This window comes from Dasypus novemcinctus, chromosome 13 (assembly GCF_030445035.2).
Source record: "Dasypus novemcinctus isolate mDasNov1 chromosome 13, mDasNov1.1.hap2, whole genome shotgun sequence".
Classification (NCBI taxonomy): domain Eukaryota; kingdom Metazoa; phylum Chordata; class Mammalia; order Cingulata; family Dasypodidae; genus Dasypus; species Dasypus novemcinctus.
This window is the reverse complement of record NC_080685.1, coordinates 22,048,538-22,074,657: the sequence shown is the minus strand read 5'-3', so window position 1 is coordinate 22,074,657 and position 26,120 is coordinate 22,048,538. Positions and strand designations below refer to the sequence as shown.

General features: G+C 48.1%; 1 protein-coding gene across 1 annotated transcript; it reads left to right on the top strand.

The window, feature by feature from the left end:
- Nucleotides 1–7,931: 7,931 nt before the first annotated feature.
- On the top strand, nucleotides 7,932–25,853 carry GJA5 (gap junction protein alpha 5). The gene is made up of 2 exons (XM_058309590.2): nucleotides 7,932–8,179; nucleotides 22,186–25,853. Exon 2 carries the CDS (start codon nucleotides 22,218–22,220, stop codon nucleotides 23,292–23,294), a length of 1,077 nt encoding a protein of 358 aa, XP_058165573.1. The 5' UTR covers nucleotides 7,932–8,179; nucleotides 22,186–22,217; the 3' UTR covers nucleotides 23,295–25,853.
- The last annotated feature ends 267 nt before the right edge of the window (nucleotides 25,854–26,120 follow it).

Here is a 26,120-nt window from a genome sequence, read left to right as displayed (position 1 = left end):
TTTTGACTCTGAGAAGAAACTCATTTAGAGCCATCTCAGAGGACAGATATCTGCTGGGCACACATTTGTACCCAAATGAAACTCTGTACCCAGAGGACAGGAAAAGGCAGGCCAGCCTTGGGGACTTGGCTGTACCCTAAGAAAACAGAGCTCTCTTCTCCTCTCTCAGACGTTCTCCCACTTCCATGACTCACCTCCACTCATTCCAGAAAGTCGTGCACAGGAATTAATTTATGGGTCCTGTCCAGAAGCCTTTAAGTAAACAGTATTACCAGTCCTTTTAGCTACTCTGACAAGCTTGATTTCAAGCCCTAGGGAGGAAGTTAAGGACTTGTAGTTACTTTGCTATTGTTTTCCGAAAACAATTTGACTTCCTTTTTGATAGCCTCAGAATTCCTTCTTTACAAATTAAGGCTTTGGAAGGGCCCAACCTGCCAGCTCAGGAGCACAATGCTCTCAGGGCAAGATCACGTTTTATGACAGGTTGTAGAGGTGGGCAGGCAGCTCTGGAGGGATGCCGGGCCCCCATTGGAAGTGGAAGGGAACTCTGTATGGCTGCTTCTCTCCTCTTCCCCCATAGCCAGAGCTTGCTCCTTCACCCTGGAGCATGTAATAATAGTTAAGGATTATAGACCCTGAAGAGCAAACTTGTGAAGCTCGTGTTACCATGATCATTTTATTGACAAGGAAGTTGAGGTTCCGTGACTTGCCCAAGATCACACAACTAGTAAGGGCAGGGTTGGGATTCCATCTCAGGTCCAACTTCTGACTCTGAATTATGACTTTTCTCAAAGACTCAATGCAGATGCAAAGAGAGGCCATCTGTTCAGAGCTGGTTGATGTTGCTCTATCATCTGAGAACTGAGTTTTCATGTCAGTTAAAAACCTAACATTTGAAATTCGTTGGATGTGGAATTTAAGTGATAGGTACCTGTCTCTTCGTCTCCTCCCCCTCCAATACTCCAAGCTGGCTTTGGGTTGGGTCTCATGTTGTAGAAGCTATTCTGAACCTTCCTCCTGCTTGAGGTGCCAACTGGAGGTTGTCAACCAGGTGGACCAGCCTCTTTTTGCCTTAAAAAACATTCCCCTGGCTTTCTCCAACAAAGGAGTAAACCCCATTAAAGAGGCACCTTGACTCTTTCTTATGGTGCTTATGGGGACATTTAAAGAAGTTAAATTTTCTCACTTTTTGCTGTCGCTGATCACCTCCTTCCTCTCGCTACCACTTAGAAGAAAAGTTGCTAGCCCCACAAGCTCTTGTACTGCTTTGTACATCTGCTCCACGTTAGCACTCATTACATTGTATTATTATTTTTTAAAGATTTATTTATTTATTTCTCTCCCCTTCCCCCCGCCCCCGCCACCCCAGTTGTCTGTTCTCTGTGCCTATTTGCTGCATGTTCTTCTTTGTCCACTTCTGTTATTGTCAGCGGCATGGGAATCTGTATTTCTTTTTGTTGTGACATCTTGTTGTGTCAGCTCTCCGTGTGTGCGATGCCATTCCTGAGCAGGCTGCACTTTCCTTCACACTGGGCGGCTCTCCTTACAGGGCACACTCCTTGCACGTGGGGCTCCCCTATGTGGGGACATCCCTGTGTGGCAGGGCACTCCTTGCACGCATCAGCACTGCGCATGGGCCAGCTCCACACGGGTCAAGGAGGCCCAGAGTTTGAACCGCGGACCTCCCATGTGGTAGATGGTGCCCTAACCACTGGGCCAACTCTGCTTCCCTACATTGTACTCTGATTATTGGTGCACAGGGCTCTTTCCCCGGCTTTGGTGAGCATTAGGGCAGGACTATTATTTGTCTTTGCATGCCCAGTCCTTGCAGTTGTAGATTCTCAGTTTACCATCACCCAATTAATGATTAATGAATGAATGATTCTACAAGCAGGTGTAGTTCCTCAGACTCTGGGAACAGGAGAGCTGTGAGGGAACTGCAGGTTCAGCTCAGGGCCTGGAAAAGCAGTTTCCATTTCTCTCAGGTACAAAGGGAAGGTTATACGTGCATGGTGCCTTTGCATGTGTGCAGTGCACTACCCATGTGGCTGTGTCTGGCGGCCTTGCTCAAAGGAGGCAATGATGGTGGCCTTAATAGTTAAAGCTATTGTAATGAGAACACCATGTTTCAGCTGTCTTTTATCGCTTTTCAAAGTACTCTCTCATCTATAATTTAATTTTGATTTTCAGAACAGCTGTAGGATTCATTGTATGCTTATATATTATGTATGTCTACATCTATATCTATATATGATATGCATGTATATATGAGAATATGTATTTAGTACTCACTACGGGACAAGTATGATATACATAAAAACTTATGAGTTTGGTACTTACTACCATTAACCACCTTTTAAGAGTGAGATAGATGAGGCAAAAGAGGGTCACTCAGTTGCCAAATTGTGGAGCCAAGGTCTGAATCCAAGTGCTCTTAACCACAAGGTGACTTGCACCAAATCCTGTGTATTCTACATTATTTAGCAGACTGAATGCTGGACTAACCTTTTAAAAATCAGGGCAAAGACTTTATCTCCTAAATGACTCTAATTCCTTGTAATAACTTGACCTTAGGAACTAGAGTTGAATGTAGTCACTAACTTGGGAAGAGATGGGAAAGCTACTCTTGAATTAGGTTTTGGGCACCATTGATTAATTATCAGGACAGGCAGAGCATATTGTAACTCTCTTTTACATGCAAGGAAATGCCTCTATATTGAAGTGGTTTTCTGAGGGCACATTTGGAAGAAAGTTTCTTGGCCATTTATCTTATGATTTTGCCGGCAGACCACCTACTACCATACCTGGGACCTGACTAAAAACACCTTTCAAGATAACGGAGAAGGAAGCACTTTCTTAGCGTGCGATGGGTGGGTGGGAATAGACCAAGCTTGTAGATTTGTTAGAGAAGAAATGCACGTGTTCCAAGTACACAGCCAACTCTAAACCTTGTTTATAGTCTCACCAAAATATGAACACACTCTCAGTTTTCTTGCTTTCAAGGACTTTCTGCTGAATCTTTTTTTAAAAAGATTTATTTTTATTTATTTCTCTCCCTTTCCCCTCCACTCCCCCCCCCCATTGTCTGCTTTCTGTGTCCATTGACTGTGTGTTCTTCTGTGTCCACCTGCATTCTTGTCAGCAGCACTGGGAATCTGTGTCTCTTTTTTTTGCATCATCTTTCTTCGTCAGCTCTCCATGTGTGTGGCGCCACTCCTGGACAGGCAGCACTTTTTATGCAGGGGGCAGCTCTTCTTGCAGGGCGTACTCCTTGCACATGGGGCTCCCCTATGCGGGGACACCCCGTGAGGCATGGCACTCCTTGTGCACATCAGCACTGCGCATGGGCCAGGTCACCACATGGGTCAGGAGGCCCTGGGTTTGAACCCTGGGCCTCCCATATGGTAGGCGGACGTTCTTTCCGTTGAGCCAAATCTACTTCCCTCTGCTGAATCTTGAGGACAAATGCCATCCCAAGAGCTCCCAGGAAAAGGACCCAATTTGTGTCATAAATGAAATCCCTGAAACTGGCACTCTCAGAACTCAAGCAAGGATGTGCCCTGCTGTTGCCCTCAGGTGCCCTGACTTAAGTGGGAGAGAACCAGTTTTGACTGTGACCGGATTCTTCTTTCTCTTCTTCTCCTGTCCTCAGAGGTGCACTGGCTCAAGCTCCTCACAAAAGAATCCTTAAGCCTGAGATCCCAGAGGATCCCACCTTCCTTAAACCCAAGAAGAGGTATGGATGTGATTTTGACCTTGTCATTAGGATTAAAACTTGAGATGGGACGAGACTAACCTCATGGGCCAGATCACCAGGGGCAAGAAATCTGTGTTTCTTTTGCTTTCTGCTTCATGGAACAGGGTGTTCTTGTCCTTTTTAGCTACTATCTGGAAAGCAAAGACTTAAAGGGGACGGCTTATGTCTGCAGTATCGGCCTCTTTACCAGCAGAAAAGTGTGACCTCAGCCCACTAAGCATGGCTCCAATTACCCATTTATGCCCTCCAACGAGGCACCAGGGATGCATTGCTCTCACAATGAGATGCTAACAACTTATTTGCATATATTATCATGTAAGCTCTAAGGGGGGCAACTCTTTAAACATCTGGACCACAGTGTCTTGGGAAGGAAGCTTGTAGAGTCAAAGATTCATTGGGTAAAGAAGACATCGAAAGGTCTCCTAATCTCCCCCACCCTCCCTGCTTGTATCTAGAGTAGAGTGAAAAAGAAGCAGTTTTTAAGATATCACCTTTAAAAGACTGGTAGAGATGGTGATTGTGCCTCTTCCTGACCAACTCACGCAGTGCAGACCATTTTCACAGTCATGGCCAAAGACATTCTCTCCTGCTAGGATTCTGGAGCCCATTCTTCTGGTGCCATCTGCAGAGGGAAGTTCTGTTTGCTCCCACAGGAGGGCCCTGTGTCCTCCTCTCGGCTGAGTCAGTGGCTTTCAAGGAAATGTCTTCTACAGCTGTGGGGAGAAAGCACCTGACCTTAGATGTCAGGCAGACCTTTCTTCCACGTACTGAGTAATCTTGGGCAAGTGACTAAGCAATCCTGGGTCTGAATTTTCTTTTCTGTAAAATTAAAATAATAATATAGTACCTATCTTGCAGTGTTGTGAGGTGAAAATGCCTGGTACACAGAAGGACTTCAATAAATGTTCATTTCTCTCTCCTTTTCATTACAGCACAATAAAGAGATCATGTGATGTGCTCTCCAAGTGTTCTTTTTTTCTCTCTCGCATAACTTAACACTTTCTCATGTCATTATACATGGAGGACAAATGTGTATAGAATACTGTCGTTTTTCCTGTTTTGTTTAAACAACTCTTTTCTTCAACTAGAATATCAGCTTCCTGTGGTCAAGGAACACCCTTCTTTTCCATAGTTTGTAGCATAGGCCAAGTCCGTGCATCCTGACTGATTGTTCAGATGATCGTTAGAAGGCCATCCTGCTGTCTTTTCATTTCCAAGTAGAAGAATGTGAAATGTGCCTAGCACAATGCCCAGCTTGTAGTAAACGTTGAATAAAGTTGATTTTCATTCCACTTCTACAGTCTTTTCTTACAGGCTTTACTTATCGATTTTTTGGTCAGATGAATGTTGGCTTCCTCTCTAAATCTCCAAGTTCTCCACTTTTTTAGGGTCCTGGACAGAGACCTTGACACCTCTTTCTAGGACCATCCTCATACTGAATGTCAAGATAAAGGGGAGGGCACGGCAGGACCTCAACTCCCACCCCTAGCCCTTCGGGGGCGTTGGGCATCTGTCCATGGCTTCCTTTCTAGATACGGGTTGGTAGCCAGATTGAGCTCTTGGAACCACAGCCCCAAAGACAATTTCCTTGCTTTTGTCAGAGTCCTCAGTTGGGTCTGGGAGGGAACCAGCTGAGGAACAAACAGACAGTTAAGGGCCCTGCTTAAGCAGCCTAACTTTGGGCCCACCAACACATACTCTGCCCCAGATGCCATCTCAAGTTGAATGTTTGGCTGGAGAGCTGCTGGACTTTGTTGAACTGGGATGGTCCAACATCCCACAAAATGGACCCAGAGACAGAGACCTCAGCTTTTCCACAGCCCTGACTTGGACTTCCTAGATTACTTGGAGGAACTCACCCAGCTTCTAACTGCTTCATTTCTTTACCTGCCAAGCAGGATGGGAACATTTACTTTGTGTGCTCTGCATTCACCAGGATTGGGGTGTGCCCACATCTAGACAAGTCTTCACTTCTGGGCATTCAGAGGAAAAGGATGTTCTACTTTATCCCAGACAGTTCTCCCTTTGGAAGCCAAATGATCTAGGAATTAATATTTCATAAAATCTTCCTCACTCTCAGGGCATCCCTCAGCTGAGAGTTTATGTGTCTAACTGGCCATCTCCTGGCTTAGAGGCCTTCACTTTGCAGAATATCTGGGATGCAGGGACAAAGCCATGGTCTGGGGGCGATCTTTGTTTCAGAGAAGAAACTGGATATCACCAGACCTCTCTATTGGTTTCACATACTGAATTCTGTTGCAGGGCTGTGATCCAGCCGTGATAAGTATAGGCAGGAAGAGCTAAGTATTGCATTGTATGGTAATACATTGTGTTGTGTTTATTTTTTATTTTTTTTTTTATTAGAGAGGTTGTAGGTTTACAGAAAAATCATGGATAAAATACAGAGTTCCCATATAACACCCTATTATTACCACCTTGCATTAGAGTGATATATTTATTACAATTGATATAAGAACATTTTTATAATCGTACTGTTAACTATAGTCCATAGTTTCCATTAGAATTCACTCTTTGTTTTGTATACTCCGATGTTTTTTTTTAAATTTTTAAACTTTATTCTAGTAACATATACACAACCTAACATTTCCCCTTATAACTACATTCAAATTGTTGTATTTTGCAATCACATCCACAGTACTTGTTACGTGCCAGACATTGTTCGCAGTGCTTTACAAATAATAACTCATTAGTCCTTGTGTCAAGCCTATAAGGTAAACTTTATTATTATCCCTCACACTTTACAGTTGAGGAAATTGAGACACAGAGGAAGTGACAGAGCTGGGATTCAAACCCAGACAGGCTGGCCCCAGAGTCTGCCCTGATGCTGCCGAGGAAAAGGGGTGGGGGGACCTCTGGCTAAGGAATGAAAAATCCTGGGTTTATTTTTACAAGGCTGCTGCCTCCCTGGACAGAAGAAATTTGGCCCCATATTCTTTCCCTTCTTGCTGATCTTATGCTTATTCACTCACGAAAAATATTACCCACTAAAGAAATTTTGGAATGTGTGTGGATGGTGCAATACAGAGAAGGCATTTTCCAGGAGATGGTGTGGGGCGAAGGATTGGATCTGGATTCTGTACTGTGTGACAGTGATGGGTGGCCTTGACTCTCTGGGTTTTAATTTCCCTGGCTGTCCCAGATGATCTCCGAGGTTTTCTTCCAGCTCTCAATCTCTGGGCTCTTGGTTAATGTTCTATCTGGTTTCAGCCCACCCTTAGTAGCCTTTGTCACTGACATTGGTCACACTCCAACTGGGTCCATGGCTAAGTACTTCACGAGGGCAGTTGGGGGAAGAAATTGGAGGATAAGAGGGGTGTGAGGAGCTAGAGGCTTCACCCTGCCTATGTTCACTCACCTGTGACATTTAACAACCTTTTTCCAGCGGCTCAATTCCAATGGAGAGTCCACAGAAAGCAAAAAGATGAATATTGGCATTGACCAAAGCTTTTAACCCTGCCTCCGCCATTTACTAACTGGGTCACCATGATGATGCTACTTGATTTCTCTGAACCTCAGTTTCCTCCAGTGCGAAATGTAGAAAATGTCTACCTTGTAGAATTGAAAATTGGGATAATTAAGTGAAATGGCAATAGGCAATATATGTGAAGCCCCCAGCCATGGGGCTAGCCGGGCGTGTAGACAGTGCTGTCTCCTGGGGAAGAAGGGGAGAGGACCTTGGGCAGAGGGGAATGCCGTCTCCCAGGGGAGAGTTGGGAGTCTTTCCCCTTTTGTGCTAAGCTGCGGTGCCTATTCTGGGTGCTGGGTGGTTGTGATTTGGGAGACCCTGTGTTCCTCTACTGGCCGGTGCACATATCGCTGGTATGGGCAGAGTCAAGGTCCCAGAAAGGCTTATTGTGTGATCAGGCTCCCTCATCTCTTTCTAATGGCAGGAAGAGGATGAGGAAGAGGGGTCTCTCGGGCAGTGCCAGGGGCGCCGCTGATGCCCCGGGCAGGCGGTAGCCTGAAGGCGCAGCAGAGGGGCGGGCAGGCAAAGACCCAGGCAGGTGGCCAGGCTGGCCAGCCCTGAGCAAGCAAGGGGGCTGTGTCAAGAGACTGTGGGGACAACAACAACGGGGGGGGGGGGGGGTGGGGGTTGCTGTCTCCTTCAGCGGAGAGCCTGGTGCCTGGTGAGAGAGGGCTGCACGCAAGTGGAGGGAGGATAACTCTAAATGAGGAACTAAGATTCTGAGAACGCCAGAGAGGGGAGGGAGAGAGCCAGAGGGGAAAGGGGTGGAGAGAGAGAGTAAGAAGTGGGAGGAGGAAGCCCCACAGACACGGATTAAAAAGAGGGCAGGAGAGGAGCAACAACTGGCAGGCACAGGAGCAAAGACAAGCGGGCAGTCAGAAGAGACAGCAAGAGAAGGGGCCAGAGAAGACTCCAGGGAGGCGGAGAAGAACCAGGTAAGGGTAGACTGGAATTTTCAGGGAGAAAACTACACATCAATGGGACGCAGCCAGACGAGAGACTCCAATCTCAGGCTGGGTAGAAACAAAGCTCTTTCTAGGTACCTGTGGGTTTGTACCCAGACCCTCTCACGATTCCCCTGCGGTAGTGAGATTTGGATATTTTAAGGAGGAAAGCCTAGGGAAGCAGAAGATAAATTATTTCCTTGATTTAGAAAGAGCAGTAGTGGTGAGAGCAGAGGGTCCTTGGAGTTACACTCTACCTCTTGGAGTTGCAGTGCTCTGGAGGCATCTTAGAAGCACAGCCCCCGTCTGTTTCCAGGCACTTTTGTTAAAATGGAATTGGCCTTGTAAAACACTAAAATCTGACACTGGTTTATGATGCTTCCTCTAGGCATGGAATCTTTTTTTGAAATGCTTTCCACAGAATCTAGGGGAGTGTTTTGATCCCCCCACCCCCCAAGGTATGTTGGATGGTTTAAAAATATTCTCTGCTTAGTTTCCTGCAGAGTATCATGTCCCCACGGTGCCGCAGCCGCATGTGAGAAATCCAGCCTGCCACTTGCTGTCAGAGGAAAGAGGCTGCTGAGACCCAGGAGAGGAGTCAGGAGAGGCGCCCATTCAGCCCGCCTCGTCTGCGTGCAGGGAGGCAGAGGGGCGCAGTCAGAAAGGGTTCCCCCACTCGGCCCAAGGGCACGGACTCTGGGTTCTGGCCGGCTGAGTGGCTGTGTGACCTTGGCCCAGGCACTTACCCCTTCTGGGTCTCGGTTTCCTCCTTGGTAAAATGGCAGGGGTTGGAGTAGAACCATCCCTCTGATTCCATTCAGCAATAACACCGTGCAAGGCTATGATTCTGTAAGATCAAACCCACCGCAGAACCACCGAGAAGGAACGCTCGATCCCGACATCCTTCCACGCCTTCGCTCAGGGTTTCCTTTATTCCCTCTCCCAGGATCCCTTGCTAATGGAGGGCTCTCTGGTTCTTACTCTTCAGCACATCTCTGGGGTGGCTGCTCCCTGAACGAGGCTCTGGCACACCAAGGGGTGCCAAGAGCTGGCAGCCGAGCTCTTAAAAGCTAGGAGTCAGGGCTGGCACACCAAGGGGCCGACGGGCCCCAGACAAGGAGGGGCAGTGCAAGAGCACTGGCCTGGGAGTCGGGAGACCCGGGAGGAATCCGGCCAAACTAAACAGAGAAGAGGCTAAGGCTGAGTGGAGGTGCTTGCTGCGGGCTCCTGGCCGTGGACACAGCTGGTATTTAGAAGCGCCCACCCTGGTTTTCCCGATAGCCAGCCCCGAGCCCTCCATCTCCTCCAGCTCCTAACCCCTGAGTCACCGCCGGGCTCAGTCCCTGCTCGCTGCTCTCTGGGGGCAGCTCTGAACTTTCCGCTTTCCTCCCGGTTTCCCCAGGGCGACAGAGCTGTTTGGCGATCACTCTGCTGGCTGTCCCTCCGTGCCTTTTCCTCACTCTGCAGCTGCCAGTGAGGAGTCCCAGCACCCGCAGCAGGCACGGCTGAGGGCACCCGGAGGCACATTCTCTGCCTCCCAACCTGGCACCGCTGGGCACCCCTCGGCAGTCACTGGGCCCCCCTGCCCGGCCTTGCCGCTGCCCTGGAATCCCAGGGGCATTCTGGCTGGGCTCCTGACGCTCGTCATCGTCCTCGCCTCTTAGCTGCCCCGCTCTTGTCCCTCCTCCTAGCTTTAGGACACTGGAACTGGAAGAGGTCTCTTAGATGGCCAATCAGCCTTGTCCTTTGACAAATAAGGAGAATGAGGCCGAGGAAAGGGGGGTGACTTGTGAGTCCACACAACGAGCTGGGGCAGACTCCCCTGCTCTGCTCACTGGCACAGAGAGCTCTTCTGACCCCCCCGTTGGCTGTGTTCTCCTGGCCCTGTCTGTCCTCAGGCTCCCTGCTTCTTCTGTTCGAGCGTCTTTATAATCCTCTTGTCTGGCAGTGACACCTCCGTCCCTCCTACTTCTCATCATCTCTCTGCCCCACATCTTGGTGGGGGTGGGCATGTCTTGTGTGCTCTGAACCCCACGGCCTAATGATCGTTTTGAACTCGCAGCTCTAGACTCCAGAGTGTCTGAGCCGGAAGAGCCCAGAGCTGACTGCTAAGTATGGGTGTGACATTTAAATGAACCTGCTATTTCAAATCCCCGGCCTCTTGGAGCCCAAGAGCCCTTAAAAGCTAGATTGTCAGGGCTGGCAGAGACTTGGGGAGCAGGCAGTCCACCCCTTATTTGTGAGCTGCAGAAACTGCCTCTCAGAGAGAAATGATGTTCAGTGCCACAGCTTATCAGGGTCAGAGTGAGAATCTTCCCACCTGGCTCTGGCCTCTCAGCCAGGGCTCTTACTACATTGTATCCAGTTCTCTGATCTGTGGGCACAATTCACAAAACCCTTTGTAGGAAAGACCTTTGTAGGTTTATATGGGTAGAAAATAATAGAACACTGCCGTTTTCCCTAAGGACTCCGCCTTGTCCCGTGGCTGCCCTGCTCTTCTCTGTGCAGGAGCCAGTTTATATCTGCAGCCTCCTTCCTGCGCGGGTCAGAGCCAGGCCTGAGCCGTGTTCCGAACCAAAGCTCTGGAAGGCTTGAAGGAGAAAGTTGACTTCTTTCCATCCTTTGAACATTCCTTTAAGAATCATAGTGTCAAGGGCCCCTCAGAGCTGAAGGAGAGGGGTGGCTGGGATTGGTCAATCATTCCAAGGGCTACTGAAGATAGAGAGGCGGAGGCCTTCTCGTGCCATGAGAAAGTGTGGCCGCGGAGGAAAGACGTGGCTGCCTCAGTCTCCCTACGTGCTGTTCTCCAGAGGCGGGTTTCGAACGCCGGGCTCTGCAGCCTGAGCGAGGCTGACGGTACACGGAGCCCCGCCCCAGCCAGCAGGTGGAGGCGCGAGCAGCGGAGGCTCCTGCGCTCTAGCAGCCAGCAGGGCCGCAGTACAGCTGGCCTCTTGGGTCCCTGGTGGCTCTCCCGCTGGGGCTGCGGGGCCTCTCTGTGAGGCTCTATCAGGACAGAAGCCACAAGACCTGAAGTTCTCAGGGCCGGGGAGAGCCAAGTCCCAGGCTCACCCACCGGAGAGCCCAGAGCTCTGTGTGTGGACCGACTCCCAGAAGCCCCACCCCTGGCTCAAGGGTTGAGTTGGCCCAAGGGGAGAAATGCCCACTTTTCCTGGAAAAGCTCAGGGCTCTGTGGGAGGAAGCGGACTTCCTTTCTATTGTCAGGAGCAGCTGGCTCTTGGTGAGTGACAGCTTGATGGGAATCAATTGTTTCTGACACAATAGTGAGAAAAATCTTGCATTCATTAATCTAGCCATCTTTATAAGGAAAAGAGAGCAGTGAGATTAAAGAATCCTAGTGGTGTTGGAGTAGCCTAGAAAGGACTTTGAAGGCAGGGGCTGGGCTTTCGGAGTCACAGTGGGGTTGGAATTTCTGCTGTGTGACCTTGGGCAAGTTATTTAATGTCTCTGATCTACAGTGTCTTCATCTGCCAAAAGGAATTAATAAATTCTTTTAATAAATTCTTTCTTTGTGAGGTGTTCTGAGGATTAAATAAATAATGTATTTAAAATGGCAGTCACATAGTAGGTGCTCAGTGAATGAAGGAACAATAAGGTAGAATCCAGGCCATCTTGTACTGAGCCCAGGCTCTTTGCATTGCATCTAATTTGATGCAAAGGTCTTTCCACCATGAGGTAAAGTTCTGAGGAGGTGCTGCTTCATTTTTATGACCACATCATTTTTTTCTGGGATTATGGTTTGCTGACTTCTAAGCTGGGAGTCAGAAAATTTGGATTGGCCTTTTGGTTTGCCACTCAATTGCCATACAAGTACATACGGGCAAGTCAAAAACTTCCTAGATCTTCAAACTTATAGCTGGAAGGAACTTGACAGACAATAAGCTAACCCCTTTTTTTCTGAAAACAAAAGAGAAGGAAGCCATGCCTCTCCTATGAAATGATAGCATTTCATTTTCAGAGGGAATTTCTCAAATCTTAATCCACACTTCAGGAGAGGGAGCATGTGGTTTGAGGGTCAGCATGTCCCTTCCCCTCAAATCAAAGAAGAGACAACCCCCTATTTCTTTTCCAAGTAGCACTGAGCGTGCTTCAAACCCCCCTTGTCGATGTGCCTACAGATCAGTGATCAGATTTCAGAGGTGCTGCAGCTTCTCAGAAGGACGATGTCCCCTGAAGCCCATGGTTTAAAATATGGACTCTTGGAGTTCGTCTCAAAGCCTGAAGGCTCAAGTTAAGGAGAAGTGGGAGGCAGGCAGCACAAGGGACAGGGCTCAGAGGCACCAGATCCCAGTGAGACCTGCCCTTCCCCTCTTCTCCACCCCTGCCCCAGAGGATCTTGACACCTAGTGACACAATGAACTGACAGTTGAACTAACATCCTGCCCATCACCCATGTCTCTCCAGAATCAGTGGTCACCCAGGCCGCCCCTCAGTGCCACAGGGGATCTGTGCTGTCTCGCCCTAACCAGCCTCCTGCACTATGAGATTGTGCTTTGCGTTGGTTAGTTGCATCAGGTTTGAGAGGGATTTTTACTGGAAAGGTCAGGAAAAAAAGGGAGGAACTAGCATTCCTGAACACTCACTGTGTGCCAGATACCGTTCTAGGCACTTCCACACAGCCACATACTCTTTAATGCCCATGAGTAAGCATTCCCATTTTTCACATGGGGAGGAAACGGAAGGTTAAGTGACATGTTGAAGGTCACACAACCAGAGAGTGATGGAGGCAGGATTCGAAATCCCGCTACTCCTCCGAAACCAGGCGTCCTACCACCTAAGCTATTTCTGTTTCCTTCGCTCTTGTTATGATTTGACATCAATGGAACACCAGAGCCTGCTGTTCGGCCAGGGGAGAACCTGGCAGTAGATGCTGCTGCAGCCAAGAGCACTTACTGGCTAAAAAAGGAAATAACTTTCTATATGTGAAATCGGGTCAAATGGTTGCAGATGCTGGAGAGTCTGGGAATCCTGACCACAGTGGACCTAGGACCCCAATGTAAATTATTAATTCTAGGAACAGCATATGCAAGAAATGGCTAGCCAATGAGCCAGGGGCTGACAGGAAAAGCTCTGGCTTTTATGGGACAAGGTAAAGTGGGAAAAGCCTCACTCAGGCAGTTAAGAGACCCGAGGCCTGGTCACAGCTTTGTCACCAGATGTGAGACCCTGGACCTCTTTGATTTTCTGTTTTCAGAGACACAGAGATAATGTGGGCGTTGGAGTCAGTCAGGCCAGTTTGAAGGAATCCCTTTTGCCGTGTTTGCCAGATGTGTGATTTTGTACACGTTATTTAACCTCCAAGCCTCAGCTTTTCCATCTGTCGAATGGGATAGTACTTGCTTTTTTTTTTTTTTTTTTTTTTTTTAAGCAGGGCTAATATAAAGGGTTAGGAAGTATAGCTGTAAAGTGCTACATGCATGGAAAATGCTCCATTTAGTGGTATATATTATTACTGTTGCTTAATTTCCCTGGATCCCAATTTTTTCATCTTGCATAAAAAATTAGAGGTTGAATTCGAATGATCTCCAGGTTACTTTCAGCTCTACTATTCTACTAATATGAGCCTCTGACAAGATGGTGGAAGCAATAAAAGTTGAGCATTATTGTAAATATAATTTCCCATTAATAACTGCATAGGTGGTAATCAACCACCACAAGGTCACTGTAATATTTTCCTTGTAATTGAGAGTTTCCTTTGCACCTCATCCATGACTTTTAAATATTTCTTCCTCCAGTACTTTAAGAAGAAAAATTATTTATCCTACCATAATTCTTTGTTCTCCACTTTGCCTTTCCCTTCCACCACCTTGGCTTTGAAACTGTCTGCCTGCAAAGTATCTCTGAGTGGACCTTTCTGTCCTTGCCAGAATAAAATAATTAAATTTAAAGAGGAGTTAATTATTTGCCATTGGCTAGAGTAGGAGGAAAAAGAAATTGAGTACTTTATCCCACCCATATGTCTCTTTCTCCTCATCTTCTATCTCCCTCTCCCCTCTAGAGTGATCAGGATTCAGGGGTACAGCCCCCCAGTGGTTCTAATTCTGAGAAAGTTTCTTGCATGGCCCAATTCAATAGCTGTAGCTTGTATCATGTGCCTGGTCATTTCCCCTGAGGCTGAAGTAGCTATCCCAAACCTAAATCAAGAGAAGAATGGAAATCCTCAATGCAAGAATTACTCCCTAACCTCTTACAAATCAACTCCCTATCCTAGCAATTATCTCATAAATATCCCTGCGGCAGTCATTTTATGTAAAAGCAGCCAGCCTTTGGCTGTAAAGGATTTGCCAAAGAAAGGAACTTCCAGTGATTCAGATAGAGTTAAGTGTGGTTGTTAAGGCAGGGACATCGCAATCAAAGAAGAGAAAAGCTGGATTTGAATGCAACTGTTGCTAGTAGTGTGATCTTGCTCAGATTACGCCCTCTGAACCCTTGTAAAGGGGGACAGAAGTAGACTCTACTACCTAAGGTTATTATGAGAATCAAATGAGGAAATACATGAGAAGCAACTAGCAGAGCGTCTGGCACAGTGGAAGGCATCACTAAGCGTTAACTTACTTTATTATTATTATTTCACCCAGATTCAAGTTCCATTTCTGCATAACGCTGGGTAAAATAGGGTTGAGAATCTCAAAAGAATGATAAAAATTGCTGAGAGTGGCTGAGTGTTAGCACCACTTTCTCATATATTTCTCTCCATCCATTCTAGAGAGAAACTGTTGGGGTTGAGGGAAAATTAAAAAATGTACACAAATGAGTAAGGTACAAAGAGTTCTGAGATGGTGGTTATGCTTTACTTTATAAAACCACCGTCAATGTCTGGCACAGCAGAAGAGATCGATAAACACATTCTGAACTGAACTGAACTGATACTATGTCTAAAACTTCCTCTAAGTGAGGCCCTTTGGGTCCTTTTAAAACTCAATTCTCTTAATTGGGAAACAAGTCAACCATGCCCCATGCCACACTCCACTGTGTGATGAACTCAATTATACATGGTCCATGGGACTGTTACTATTACTATGAATAACAACCTGTACTGAGAACAGAGATCTGTTAGCTACTGTCCAGAACATGTGTCGTTGTCCAGAATTAGACTCAGACTCTGAGGAGTGGTCTTACAGGCTAACTTCGACAAACTTAGATGAGCTCCCCTGTGACTTGTGGGGAGGAGGCAGGGAGGGCAATAGACAGTGGAGACAAGCCTCTGCTGCAGACACAGCCAGCCTTGCTCAGCCAATTGGAGGGCTCTGTGGATTCTGATACCTTTGTCCCTGGGCAAGTGGCCCCGGGCCAGCTTCCCAGAGCAGGTCCTCTGCTGTCGTGAACGCATTCCCCATGTGTTACTTACCCCATAAATGCATTCTGGCCTTTTTCCTCCACAGGTGGAAAGGACCAGCCTTTGTCAGTTGGTATGAGGTATTTTGAGCGACTCAAATGCTATCATTCATCTATGTCTTCAAAATGTACCTTCGTCACCTACCAGGTGAAAGGCACAGTACTAAGCACGAAGCACTGGGGAGAATACAGTGATGAACAGATACGGGGCTTGTCTTCAAGGAGGTCAGGGTTGAGTTGGGGAGATAATACATGAGAAGGAAAGCAAATGACTCTCAGTATGTGTGAGAGACCTCAAAGGCTTTAAAAAGTTCAGCTCAAGGCCCAGTTGCTGACTCAAGGGGACACGGTAATTGTTGTCACATACTTTATTAGAAGGGCTGCTGTGTGTGACTCTGGAAAACAGAACAAGAATCAATAGAAGGAAGAGAGTTTTCAAGGTGTCCCTATGGGATCTTGTTATTCACTTGCAATACGCCTTCTAGAGCAGGTGAGACAACGGTGCAGTCCCAGCAAGTGTCCTCCTGCAACTTGCAACCTACCTAAGTTATGCTGCAGCCTTGCCTGAAGGACTGCTCTGAGCAAGGCGGTTGCTCCTTTTTCAGGGCTTTAGAGCACACACACGCCCCAAGGGCAGGCCATGCACAGGAGTGTAGTCTATTGTGGGGGCTGAGAAGGACTCCAGTCTTCTCAGCATGATCTCCAAAGCCCTCCATAACCTGCCCCTGCCTACTCTGCAGACTCTTCCCCCTGCCCTGCCTGTGGTGCTCTAAAACCATGCTGCTTCTCATCTCGCTGGATTTGTCCATGCAGTTGCCTTCGTCAGGAATGCCCTCATCTCTTCCTTACCACCATCATCTACCTCTCACCTTTGCAAGCATCACATACACCTAATTCTTCTCCAAGGTTTGCCGCCCCTGGGAAGTCCTCTCTACCCACCCCCACCCCAGGCTGGGATCAGCATTCTCTTGTGCATTTGCCTGGCATGCTGCACCTCTTTCTATCCTTGTACTCACCATGATTGGTTGGATTTGAATCCCCCACCAGAGAGCGAGGTCCTTCAGTTTGGGTCGCTAGCCTCTAGGAGGCTAGGGTTGCTAGCACAAGGAGACGTTCAGTGAATGTTTGTGAAACTGAACTGAATTACGCTTTCCCATAATCCCCTCAGCTCCTCACACAGTGCTGGTCACAGGAATGGAGGTTGGTTGCATGAACCTGACCCCCAGGTATTCTCACGAACAGTTATGTCTACAAACACTCACTGTCCCACGGTTAACAGGAGAGTTTGAAGTTCCAAAGGGAGAGATGAAGAATTGGTGTGCTTTGCTCTTGGAGGTAGGTGGAGAGATGCTTTCTGGCTTGTACTAGATTTCCTCAGAAGCTCTGGGTTGAAGTCCTGGCTCTGTTGGTATTAGTCTTTGTTTCCTTGGACCAGTCTCTTACCTACTCAAGCTGTTTCCTCCTCTATAAAACAAAGACAATAACGACTGCCCCATGAAGTGGCTATGGCAATGCATTCATTCAACAATAAAAATTTGAGTGTCTAAAGATCCTAAAGATATTCTGTCCTGAAAAAAACAATCATAGTCCTGCCCTCATGGAGCCAATAAGAGAACATAAGGGAAGCACATTTTGAATAGTGTAAGGTTTTATTTTTATCATTAGACCTTAGAAGATTTGAGTTCTCCTAGATCCACTTTGCAATCCTACTCCAGACCACACATTGATTCAGTCATTAAGAAAACGTTAATTAAATAGCTAATGCATTAAGAATACAAAGCAGAAGACTGGACTTTTGTCTTTGGGAAATTTACTACCTATTTGAGGGAAAAAGTTGTTAAAGCTTTGAGGGCAGAAATCAGACCTGATTTTACTAGTCTAGTGGATACCACTGAGTGCCTGACATGTGCCAGGACTGATACTTCTGGGGAATTATTCTCAGTAGCCAGAACAGTGGTAGGTACGTAGTAGGGACTAACAAAATATAACGAACCAAACAAACAAAAAACACAAAACTTGACCAATAGACAAGGAACTTAGTAAATTAGAGTTTTAGAGTCTAGGGCACATCCAAGAAGGCTGAGGTCAATTTGAGAAGACTTCTCAGATCAGAGAAGAGGTCTTGTTATGAGCTTCTGGTTAGTCTGGGTTGCTCTGAAATGGTTTTCTTGGAAAACCTTGGCTGTATAGGAACCTTGCCAACATAGGAGTGCTCAGCTGGGAAGGTAGAGACTTGAATTTTATTTCTAACCACATAATGCATGAAGTAAAGGCATGAAATGATTCGGGCTCATTATATACAAAACCCTTCCTCTAGCCTTATCCCTCTTACCCATGCATCATGTTACTAGTACCAAGTAGGTTCCCTGGTGACCCCTCCAAAACTGTTGCTATGTCTCAGCATTTGACACAATGAAAGAGGATGTTGAAGTGATGTTCTTTTCCAGATTCTAGGGATTTCAGAACTTTTCTCAGTTGCAAAGAGCTGTAGAACACAATTACCCTCTAGTCTGACCCTTTGGAGAGCCCTGATCCAGTGCGTCTCCCTCTGATTCCGTAAACCAGATTAGGCCCCTTACACACATTCCCACAGCACCGTGTACTTCCTTACTGTTAACAGGCACCATGCTTTTTTGCAGCTATGTGTTCACTTCTCCCCTTAATGAGGAGGAATAAAGGTAGTTAAGCACAGTGAAGGCAGGACTCCTTGCTTGTCTTTTTGATTGCTGTGTCCTCGTGCGTCCTCGGTACCTAGCATGCTGACTGGCCCTGGTGACCACTCAGTAAAACTATTGAATGAATGAATGAAAGACAAGAAGGACATTCTAGGTAGAGGGAACATGAAGAGCCAGATAAAGAGGTGAGCAATTGTGGGATGTGGATCTGTGTATGGGCAATTATTTAGCCTAAGTATTGAATATGTGATGGGGAACAGTAGAAAAAGATAAGATGCGGTTGTGCTGTGGAGTGTCTCCAATGGCCAGTTAAAGAGTTTGGGCTTTATAAGCAGTAGGAAGCCAGTGAAGATTACAGCTAAAGCGGTGAAATATATTACCATTGTATTTGCTGGAATTTATTCGTGGCCTGGGAAACTTCCTCTGCCTCTCCTAACACACTTCCGGCCAACAAATGGGTAATACTATGCAAAACAGTTGATACGTTATATGCCCCATAGACTCCCTGGGTGTCTAATCTTCAAGTTTCTTTGGCTGAGGTTGAGGGGAGCCCGAAGGGACCCGGTGTGGCTGGGAACCTGACGCCAGCCAGGGACCTTCCACAGTGTAAACGGAACAGCTGGTACATGGTGGCAATTTTCAGGTGCCAGAGAAACTTAGACCTGCGTCAGCCAGGGAGTCATCAATGACAGGTCCTTCACCCTATTTCCTGCTGCTGGGAAAATTTGGTGGGGGGTTGTGCCCCACCTCCACACCTCCTCAGCCAGTGTCCCTTGTGCCCTCCTGGTGAGGCTTCCTCTGACTTTCCAAGGTGCTCCTTCCCTCCTGTGCTGTACTTCCCCCAGGTGGAGTGCCTTGGCCCACAGGTGAAGAAGTCGGGAGCAAGCCTCTCGGCAGACCAGACCGGAGCATCCCACTCTTTGGCTGGAGCTATTTTTATACTTTCTTGGGGACTTGCAAGGAATGAATGACTGTCAGAAGATCGAGGGAAAATTCTATAAGGATTGAGTTTTGGAAAACTTATCCCAAATCCTAGAAGAACATGACATTGATCTGTGTTTTTCGTATTGCTTCCTTTTAATTCCGCTATCTGTTTTCTTCTCATTTCTTCTCCCTTCTGCTCTTCCACCTATTTCTCTTTTTTAATGCACCTCTCTTTACTTTGTACTTTCACTTTCTCCTCCCCCACCCTCTTCCTCTCCTACCATTCTCCTTGCTTGTAATGGCTGTCTTTTATTTAGTTCTCATTTGCTGAGCACTGTGCTAAGTGCTTCTTATACATCACCTCCTAACACTCTGCAAGTTAAGTGCGCCCATTTTGCAGATGAGGATATTAAACAGATTAAGTAATTTATCTGAACTCACACAGGTCATTACAGGGATTTGAACTCCCGTTACCTGACTCCCAAATGCTCCTTCTCTTAACTCTTATACGGTCTTTTTTCCCCCCTTTCCAACTACCCCTTGTCATTCCCTTCTCTCTGCACCTCCTCTCACCGCCTTCCTCTCCCGCTCTCTCCCTCCCCATTTCTCCCTCCAGTTTTCTCTCGAGGACTCACCGCAGCCCAGTCCCTGCAACTGTGGGGCTGACCCTGAAGGTGTTGAGCACTGCACGTGCCCAGAGGAGATGACAGGCCATTCAGACTCTTATCTAATCAGTCATTTTCCTTTTGTGTGAACGCTCCACAATTTTCCACATTTGGCGGCTGAAGGGGGACCCTTCACCACCTGAAGAAAAGGGGCAGATGTTTGACCACAAACCAGAGAATCAGACTCGTGACCTGAATGGATCTTTGATATGGAGGGAACTGAGATAAGGCACTTTCCACTCACTCACGGATGCCCTCATTCCCAGGGACTCTGCATTCCCTCAGAACTGGGGAGCTGGGGACTGGCAGAAGACAGGGCTAGGAGGAGGCTGCTCTCTGCCGAGGCATCATGAGCGAAGGAAGCCTGGACTATGAAGTGCAGCACCCCTGCTCTGCCTCTCCCTATAAACATGTAGAACATTCCAGTAGGAACTAGCGCATGATGGCAGCAAAGATGTGAAGGTCAAAGAGTGAACCTGACAACCTCTAAGATCCCATTTGAATTTGAGGTTTTATGGTTCTAAGAAGGGAATATTTCTATTCCGTCCCCTCCTATCTTTTTGTCATCGGTTGATTAGGATTGGTTAGAGGCTTAAACCTAAAAGACATTTATTGTTCACTAGGAAGATTTCTGGAGGTAGGAGATTCGAGAGTTGATCCCGAGGCTGCAGGACACAGGCTGGCATTTCTGAGATTCTCTGGATAGCCTCAGACTTCTTTGGCTTTCTGCATTAGACTTTCCTCACATCTCAGTGGCCAGAACTAGTCGTAGCAGGGACTGGCAGAGGGATGTCTGGTTTTTCACACATCTAATGGGAGGCAGGCAAGGAATAGGGAACTGGTACTAGCCACTGGATAGGAAAGTCCAGTGTCTGCTGCCCCCTCCTTCATTCATTCAATTCATATTTCCTGAGCACCTTGTCTGGGCCAAGCTCTGATGACAGAGAGGGAAAGACAGTCCCTGTCTCGAGGACCCTCTACTGGGAAAACACAGGCAAGCAGAGGGTTATAAAACCAGGGGGTGGGAGGGGAGTGGATGTCCCAGGGCCACCACTGGAGCTCAAGAGGCTCACCTTGAGGGAGCGGGGAGAGCTGGTAGAAGTGACACCTGGGTTGAGTTTGGAGGGGTAAGTGGGATTCTTTTGGGGGAGAGGGGCATGGCCGGGAGGAGGATGTCTGGGCGTCTGCCAGGACTTGGCAGGGCTGAGCATAGGGTGCTGATGGAGCTGGCTAGCAAAAGAGGCAGAAGGAGGTGGCAAAGGCCAGAGCAGGGAAGCCTGTGTGGGATATAAAGGTTTGGGGTTATTGTAGACTTGAGGGTGAGCAGGTCTGCAGGTGGGTTCCTTCTGTAGGCAGAATGCTTCCCAGCAGGGCTGCTGAACTGGAGAGAAGAGGCAGTATTGACCCAAGCCTCACTGGGTTGGAATGCTGCGCTGCCTGCGGGAGCTGTGCACTGCCTGCCGCTTACCAGCTGGGGGAACCTGAGCACTCACCCGCCATACCTTTGGCTGTTGTGCTGAAGCACACGTTTTTTATTTTTGCTTGCCGCCTCCCAACACAGCTGGTTTCTGTTGGATGTTCATGTTGTTAGCGCTTCCTGAGGAGCCACACTGGCCACCCCCTGCCCCCCCTCCTTCTTCTTTCCAACTCATTCTACTCTCTGCAGCCATACAAAATTCCTTTTCCACCTGACCGCCATTCAAAGATATGGAACTCTTGTGGTATGATTTTCAGCAAGTCACAAACCTCATTTCTTTCAATCCTCAAAATCCTCTGGTGTAGCTATTCCCATCCCAGTTTTACAGACAAGGAAACAGACTCAGTAAGGTAAACTTCCTAAGCCACATTTGCGACGCTAATCCTGTGCACTTGCCACTACCCCAGGTTTCTCCAGGTACAGTCCTTCAACGGCCTATATCGAAATCACCTGGGTTTCTTGCAAATCTAGATCCCGGGGGGTACCCCTTCTCCCCTCCTAACTCTTAAAGAGGAATCTCTGGGGGTGGGGGTGGCGAGGGAAGCACAAATCCACATTGTAACTCACACCTCAGTAGATTTCTAGATCCACTAAAGTATGAGGATCATGCCATGTCTACTTCAAATCTTCTCTCCCTTTTTATTTTTGCTGAGAGAAAAAAAGTTTTTTGGGTGCATCTGACTTCTAAGTTGTCCTCTCTTAAAGAACACTGTGGAGGGAGCTGGCGTGGCTCAGTGGTTGAGTGCTGGCTTCCCACATACAAAGTCCCAGGTTCAATACCCAGCCTCAGTACCTAAAAAAAAAAAACAAGGCAAAGAGCACTTTGGTAAGGATGAGTGGAACCCCAGGGCATGACAGGATCTTGGAGACCTTTGCATAAACCTCTCTCTCTCCCATCTGTAGAAGTCTTGGCTTCTGTTCCTGGCTGAGCCATTATGGGTGACTGGAGCTTCCTGGGAGAGTTCCTGGAGGAAGTACACAAGCACTCCACGGTGATTGGCAAGGTCTGGCTCACTGTCCTCTTCATTTTCCGCATGCTCGTGCTGGGCACAGCTGCCGAGTCTTCGTGGGGCGATGAGCAGGCTGACTTCCAGTGTGACACGACGCAGCCTGGCTGTGAGAACGTCTGCTATGACCAAGCCTTCCCCATCTCCCACATTCGCTACTGGGTCCTGCAGATCATCTTCGTCTCCACTCCGTCTCTGCTGTACATGGGCCACGCCATGCACACGGTACGCATGCAGGAGAAGCGGAAGCTCAGGGAGGCCGAGAGGACCAAAGAGGTCCGGGGCCCTGGAGCTTACGAGTACCCGGTGGCCGAGAAGACAGAGCTGTCCTGCTGGGAGGAAGCCAATGGAAAGATCATCCTCCGGGGCACGCTGCTCAACACCTACGTCTGCAGCATCCTGATCCGCACCACCATGGAGGTGGCCTTCATTGTGGGCCAGTACCTCCTCTACGGGATCTTCCTGGACACCCTGCATGTCTGCCGCCGGAGTCCCTGCCCCCACCCCGTCAACTGTTACGTGTCCCGGCCCACAGAGAAGAATGTCTTCATTGTCTTCATGCTGGCTGTGGCTGGACTGTCCCTCTTCCTCAGCCTGGCTGAACTCTACCACCTGGGCTGGAAGAAGATCAGACAGCGGTTTGCCAAGTCACAACAGGGCATGGCCGAGTCCCAGCTCCCCAGCCCCTCAGCAGGCATGGCCCAGAGGGGCACACCACCCCCTGACTTCAATCAGTGTTTGGAGAATGGCCCAGGGGAGAAGTTCTTCAACCCCTTCAGTAACAAGATGGCCTCCCAGCAGAACACAGACAACTTGGCCACTGAGCAGGTGCGAAGCCAGGAGGAGACTCCAGGGGAGGATTTTATCCACATCCGTTATGCCCAGAAGCCCGAGGTGCCCAATGGAGCCTCGCCCGGGCACCGCCTCCCCCAAGGCTACCATAGTGACAAGCGCCGCCTCAGTAAGGCCAGTAGCAAGGCCAGGTCAGATGACCTATCAGTGTGACGTGCCCGGCAGGGGGAACTACGATTAGGTGGGAACAAAGAAGGGTCAGGGAGGGAAGGTGTGTCCCGTTGGACACTGTACTCTCTCATTCTCATCACCGTTTTGCTCCTTTTGGGCCCCTGGTCTCAATGACATTGCTCATTGATTCCAGATGGCATGTATAGGGTTCAGCAAGTGTTACCAGAGACATGGCTACCCAGGCAGGCTGCTATGCCTCCCCATACTCTCCTCAGGATACTCAGTGGAGCCTTTTCAGATTACTCAATGAGGTGGGTAGATGATGGGAAAGGAATCTTGGCAAAATCTGACCTGCAAGGGATAGCTGGAGGGATAGGATGACTCTGCATACCAGCAACATACCAAATGGGTCCTTCCAAGGCCCTGGGGCTTCCCTGTCCTGACCACATGTCCACTCCCTCAAGGAAGAGCCCAAAGTTCCCAGCCAGTAGAAGGCGTGAACCTAGGGACTTGGATTCGAGGACTCTCCAATCTGTTGCTCCATGGGCCATACCCTGGAGTGATGGTGAGGAGGCCTTGGGCTGCCCTTGGCTTCTCCTCCCTCTACCTAGTCTTAACAAGGGGTTCTTGGAACTTGACCAGCAACCTTGACTTCACAAGTGCCTTGCTATTCACCCCTGGCAAATGTCCCACCTTGGCAATGTCCAGCCTTTCCTTCTGCCAGGGTGTGCACTCAGCCCATGGTGGTGCCAACTCCTCCAGGGAGTCACAGTGCACATGGACTCTGCTGGAATTCCTGCTACCACCTGTCACCCTATAGCTCCTTTGCAGTCCAGCTGGTTGATAGAAACCATCCCTTTCTTTCCTTCACCCTTGGCTATTCACCCAGTGTTCCCCTAAAGACCATATCCACTGAAATGCCCAAGAAGCCGTCATCCCCTTGGGGATCCTGACCAGATCACCAGTCAGGGAACCCAGTGGAATTTTCCAAGGTCTTTTTTAAATAAAGAGAGCATTGTGCTTCTCAGAGGTAGATTCCCCTTGGGAGAAAATAACTGCTGTGAAGATGAAAATAAAAAAGGAGTGAAAACACTGGAAAACCATTCCCTCCTATTTATTTCCCTTGCTGACTGCCAACGAGAGTGCCAAGAGGAGGTGTAATAGCAGCTATGGAGCCCCCAGATCCCTCTCTCCCTACAGGATTTAGCAGGGACACGGAAGCAGCAGGGGAATCTCCCTCTTTCTTGGAAGGGCCTTGATCTAGAGCACAGAGTTTCCAGCATGTCCTTGGAACCCCGAATGAGACTGCCAAGTGAGGGCTGCAGAAAAGCCCTCCCTATCCCAGAAACTGGCCTAGTTTCACTATTCAGCCCATCAAAATGGGTGGCTGCTATTTTGGATGGAGGAAAAAGATAACAGAATTTGATACTGATTCTTATAGACAGATGATTGCTCTGTAAATGCATGTGTGTGTAATGAGAGGGTGGGCAAAGGGGAGGGGCGGCCTCAAATAAGGAAAGGTAACCTTAGAGAAACCTGTGTCTTCCTGCCCTCCCCTCCAGCTGCCTGGCAGAGGGGCTGAGCCTTACTCTCTCGGGGTGTATTAGTCAGCCAAAGGGGTGCTGATGCAAAATACCAGAAATGGATTGGTTTGTATAAAGGGTATTTACTTGGGGTAGGAGCTTACAGATACCGGGCCATAAAGCATAAGTTACTTTCCTCACCAAAGTCTATTTTCACCTGTTGGAGCAAGATAGCTGCCAACAACTGTGAGAGTTCAGGCTTCCTGGGTTCCTCTGGGCTCAGCTCCTGTTTCCTCCACAAGGTCAGCTGTAGACTACGAGGTTCTCTAGGCTTTGCCTCTCTCCACAAGGTCGGTTGTAGAGTATCAGGCAAACGGCTCTGTCTCTCTCCCTGGGGCTCCAGCTTCAGCATCAAACTCCAACATCAAAACTCCAACATTAAAAGCCCTTAACTCTGTCCTTTGCCATGCCTTTTATCTGTGAGTCCCCACCCACCAAAGGGCAGGGACGCAATGCCCTACTGACATAAGAGGTTTACTTGATTAAGTAATCAAGTAATCAATCAAATATAATCTCATATGCCCAGAGGAAAAGATTAGTTTACAAACATAATCCAATATTTCTTTTTGGAATTCATCAATAACATCAAAGTGCTACATGGGGTCATCAGAAATAAACCAGGAGATATGAGAGATGGGGACAGAGGAGGATGAAGACTCAGGAAGGAGGCTCTTCCTCTGCCCATTCACCACCTGCAGGTATCTCTTTGCAGATATTTGGATGCTCTTGTTGGGTGGAGAGGATGAAGGTAGAGAGGTAGAGGGAACTGACTGGGCATGCTATTTAGGGGAAAAGGAGGGTCATTCCAGGTTCCTGGAGGAAGAAGACACATTTTTCTCTATTGCCTGGCACTGACATTAGGACTCCCTCTCTCCTGCCATCTCTGAAAAGTGTTTGTTTTGAGCAATGTGCTCTTGAATTAGAAACACTATGAGATCGCCCTTGACGGTGAGGCTTTCCAAAGGAGAAAGGAAGTAATATATGTAATTTGTCTTAATAAAGCGTGGCTCTACATCTGTCCCGCATCTGTGTCCCTTTCATGCTGTGACTGGAAGAGGAGGATGGCAGGCTTGGTGGGGGAGGGGAGCACTTGGACCCCTCGCATCAGGCGGTCAGCAACGGCAGGAGCACGGGCTTTGGAGTAAGACATGTGGGGGGCAAAATCCCAGCTGCTGATTCACTGCTTGACTCCAGCAAACTACTTAATCTCTGCCCTGGATTCCTTATCTGTTAATTGCATCTACCTCGCAGGGTTTTTTTGTTTTGTTTTGTTTTTCAAAAAGAC

Excerpts from the sequence above, each read along its gene's own strand:
- GJA5 (XM_058309590.2), top strand. The coding sequence starts at position 22,218 with ATGGGTGACTGGAGCTTCCTGGGAGAGTTCCTGGAGGAAGTACACAAG.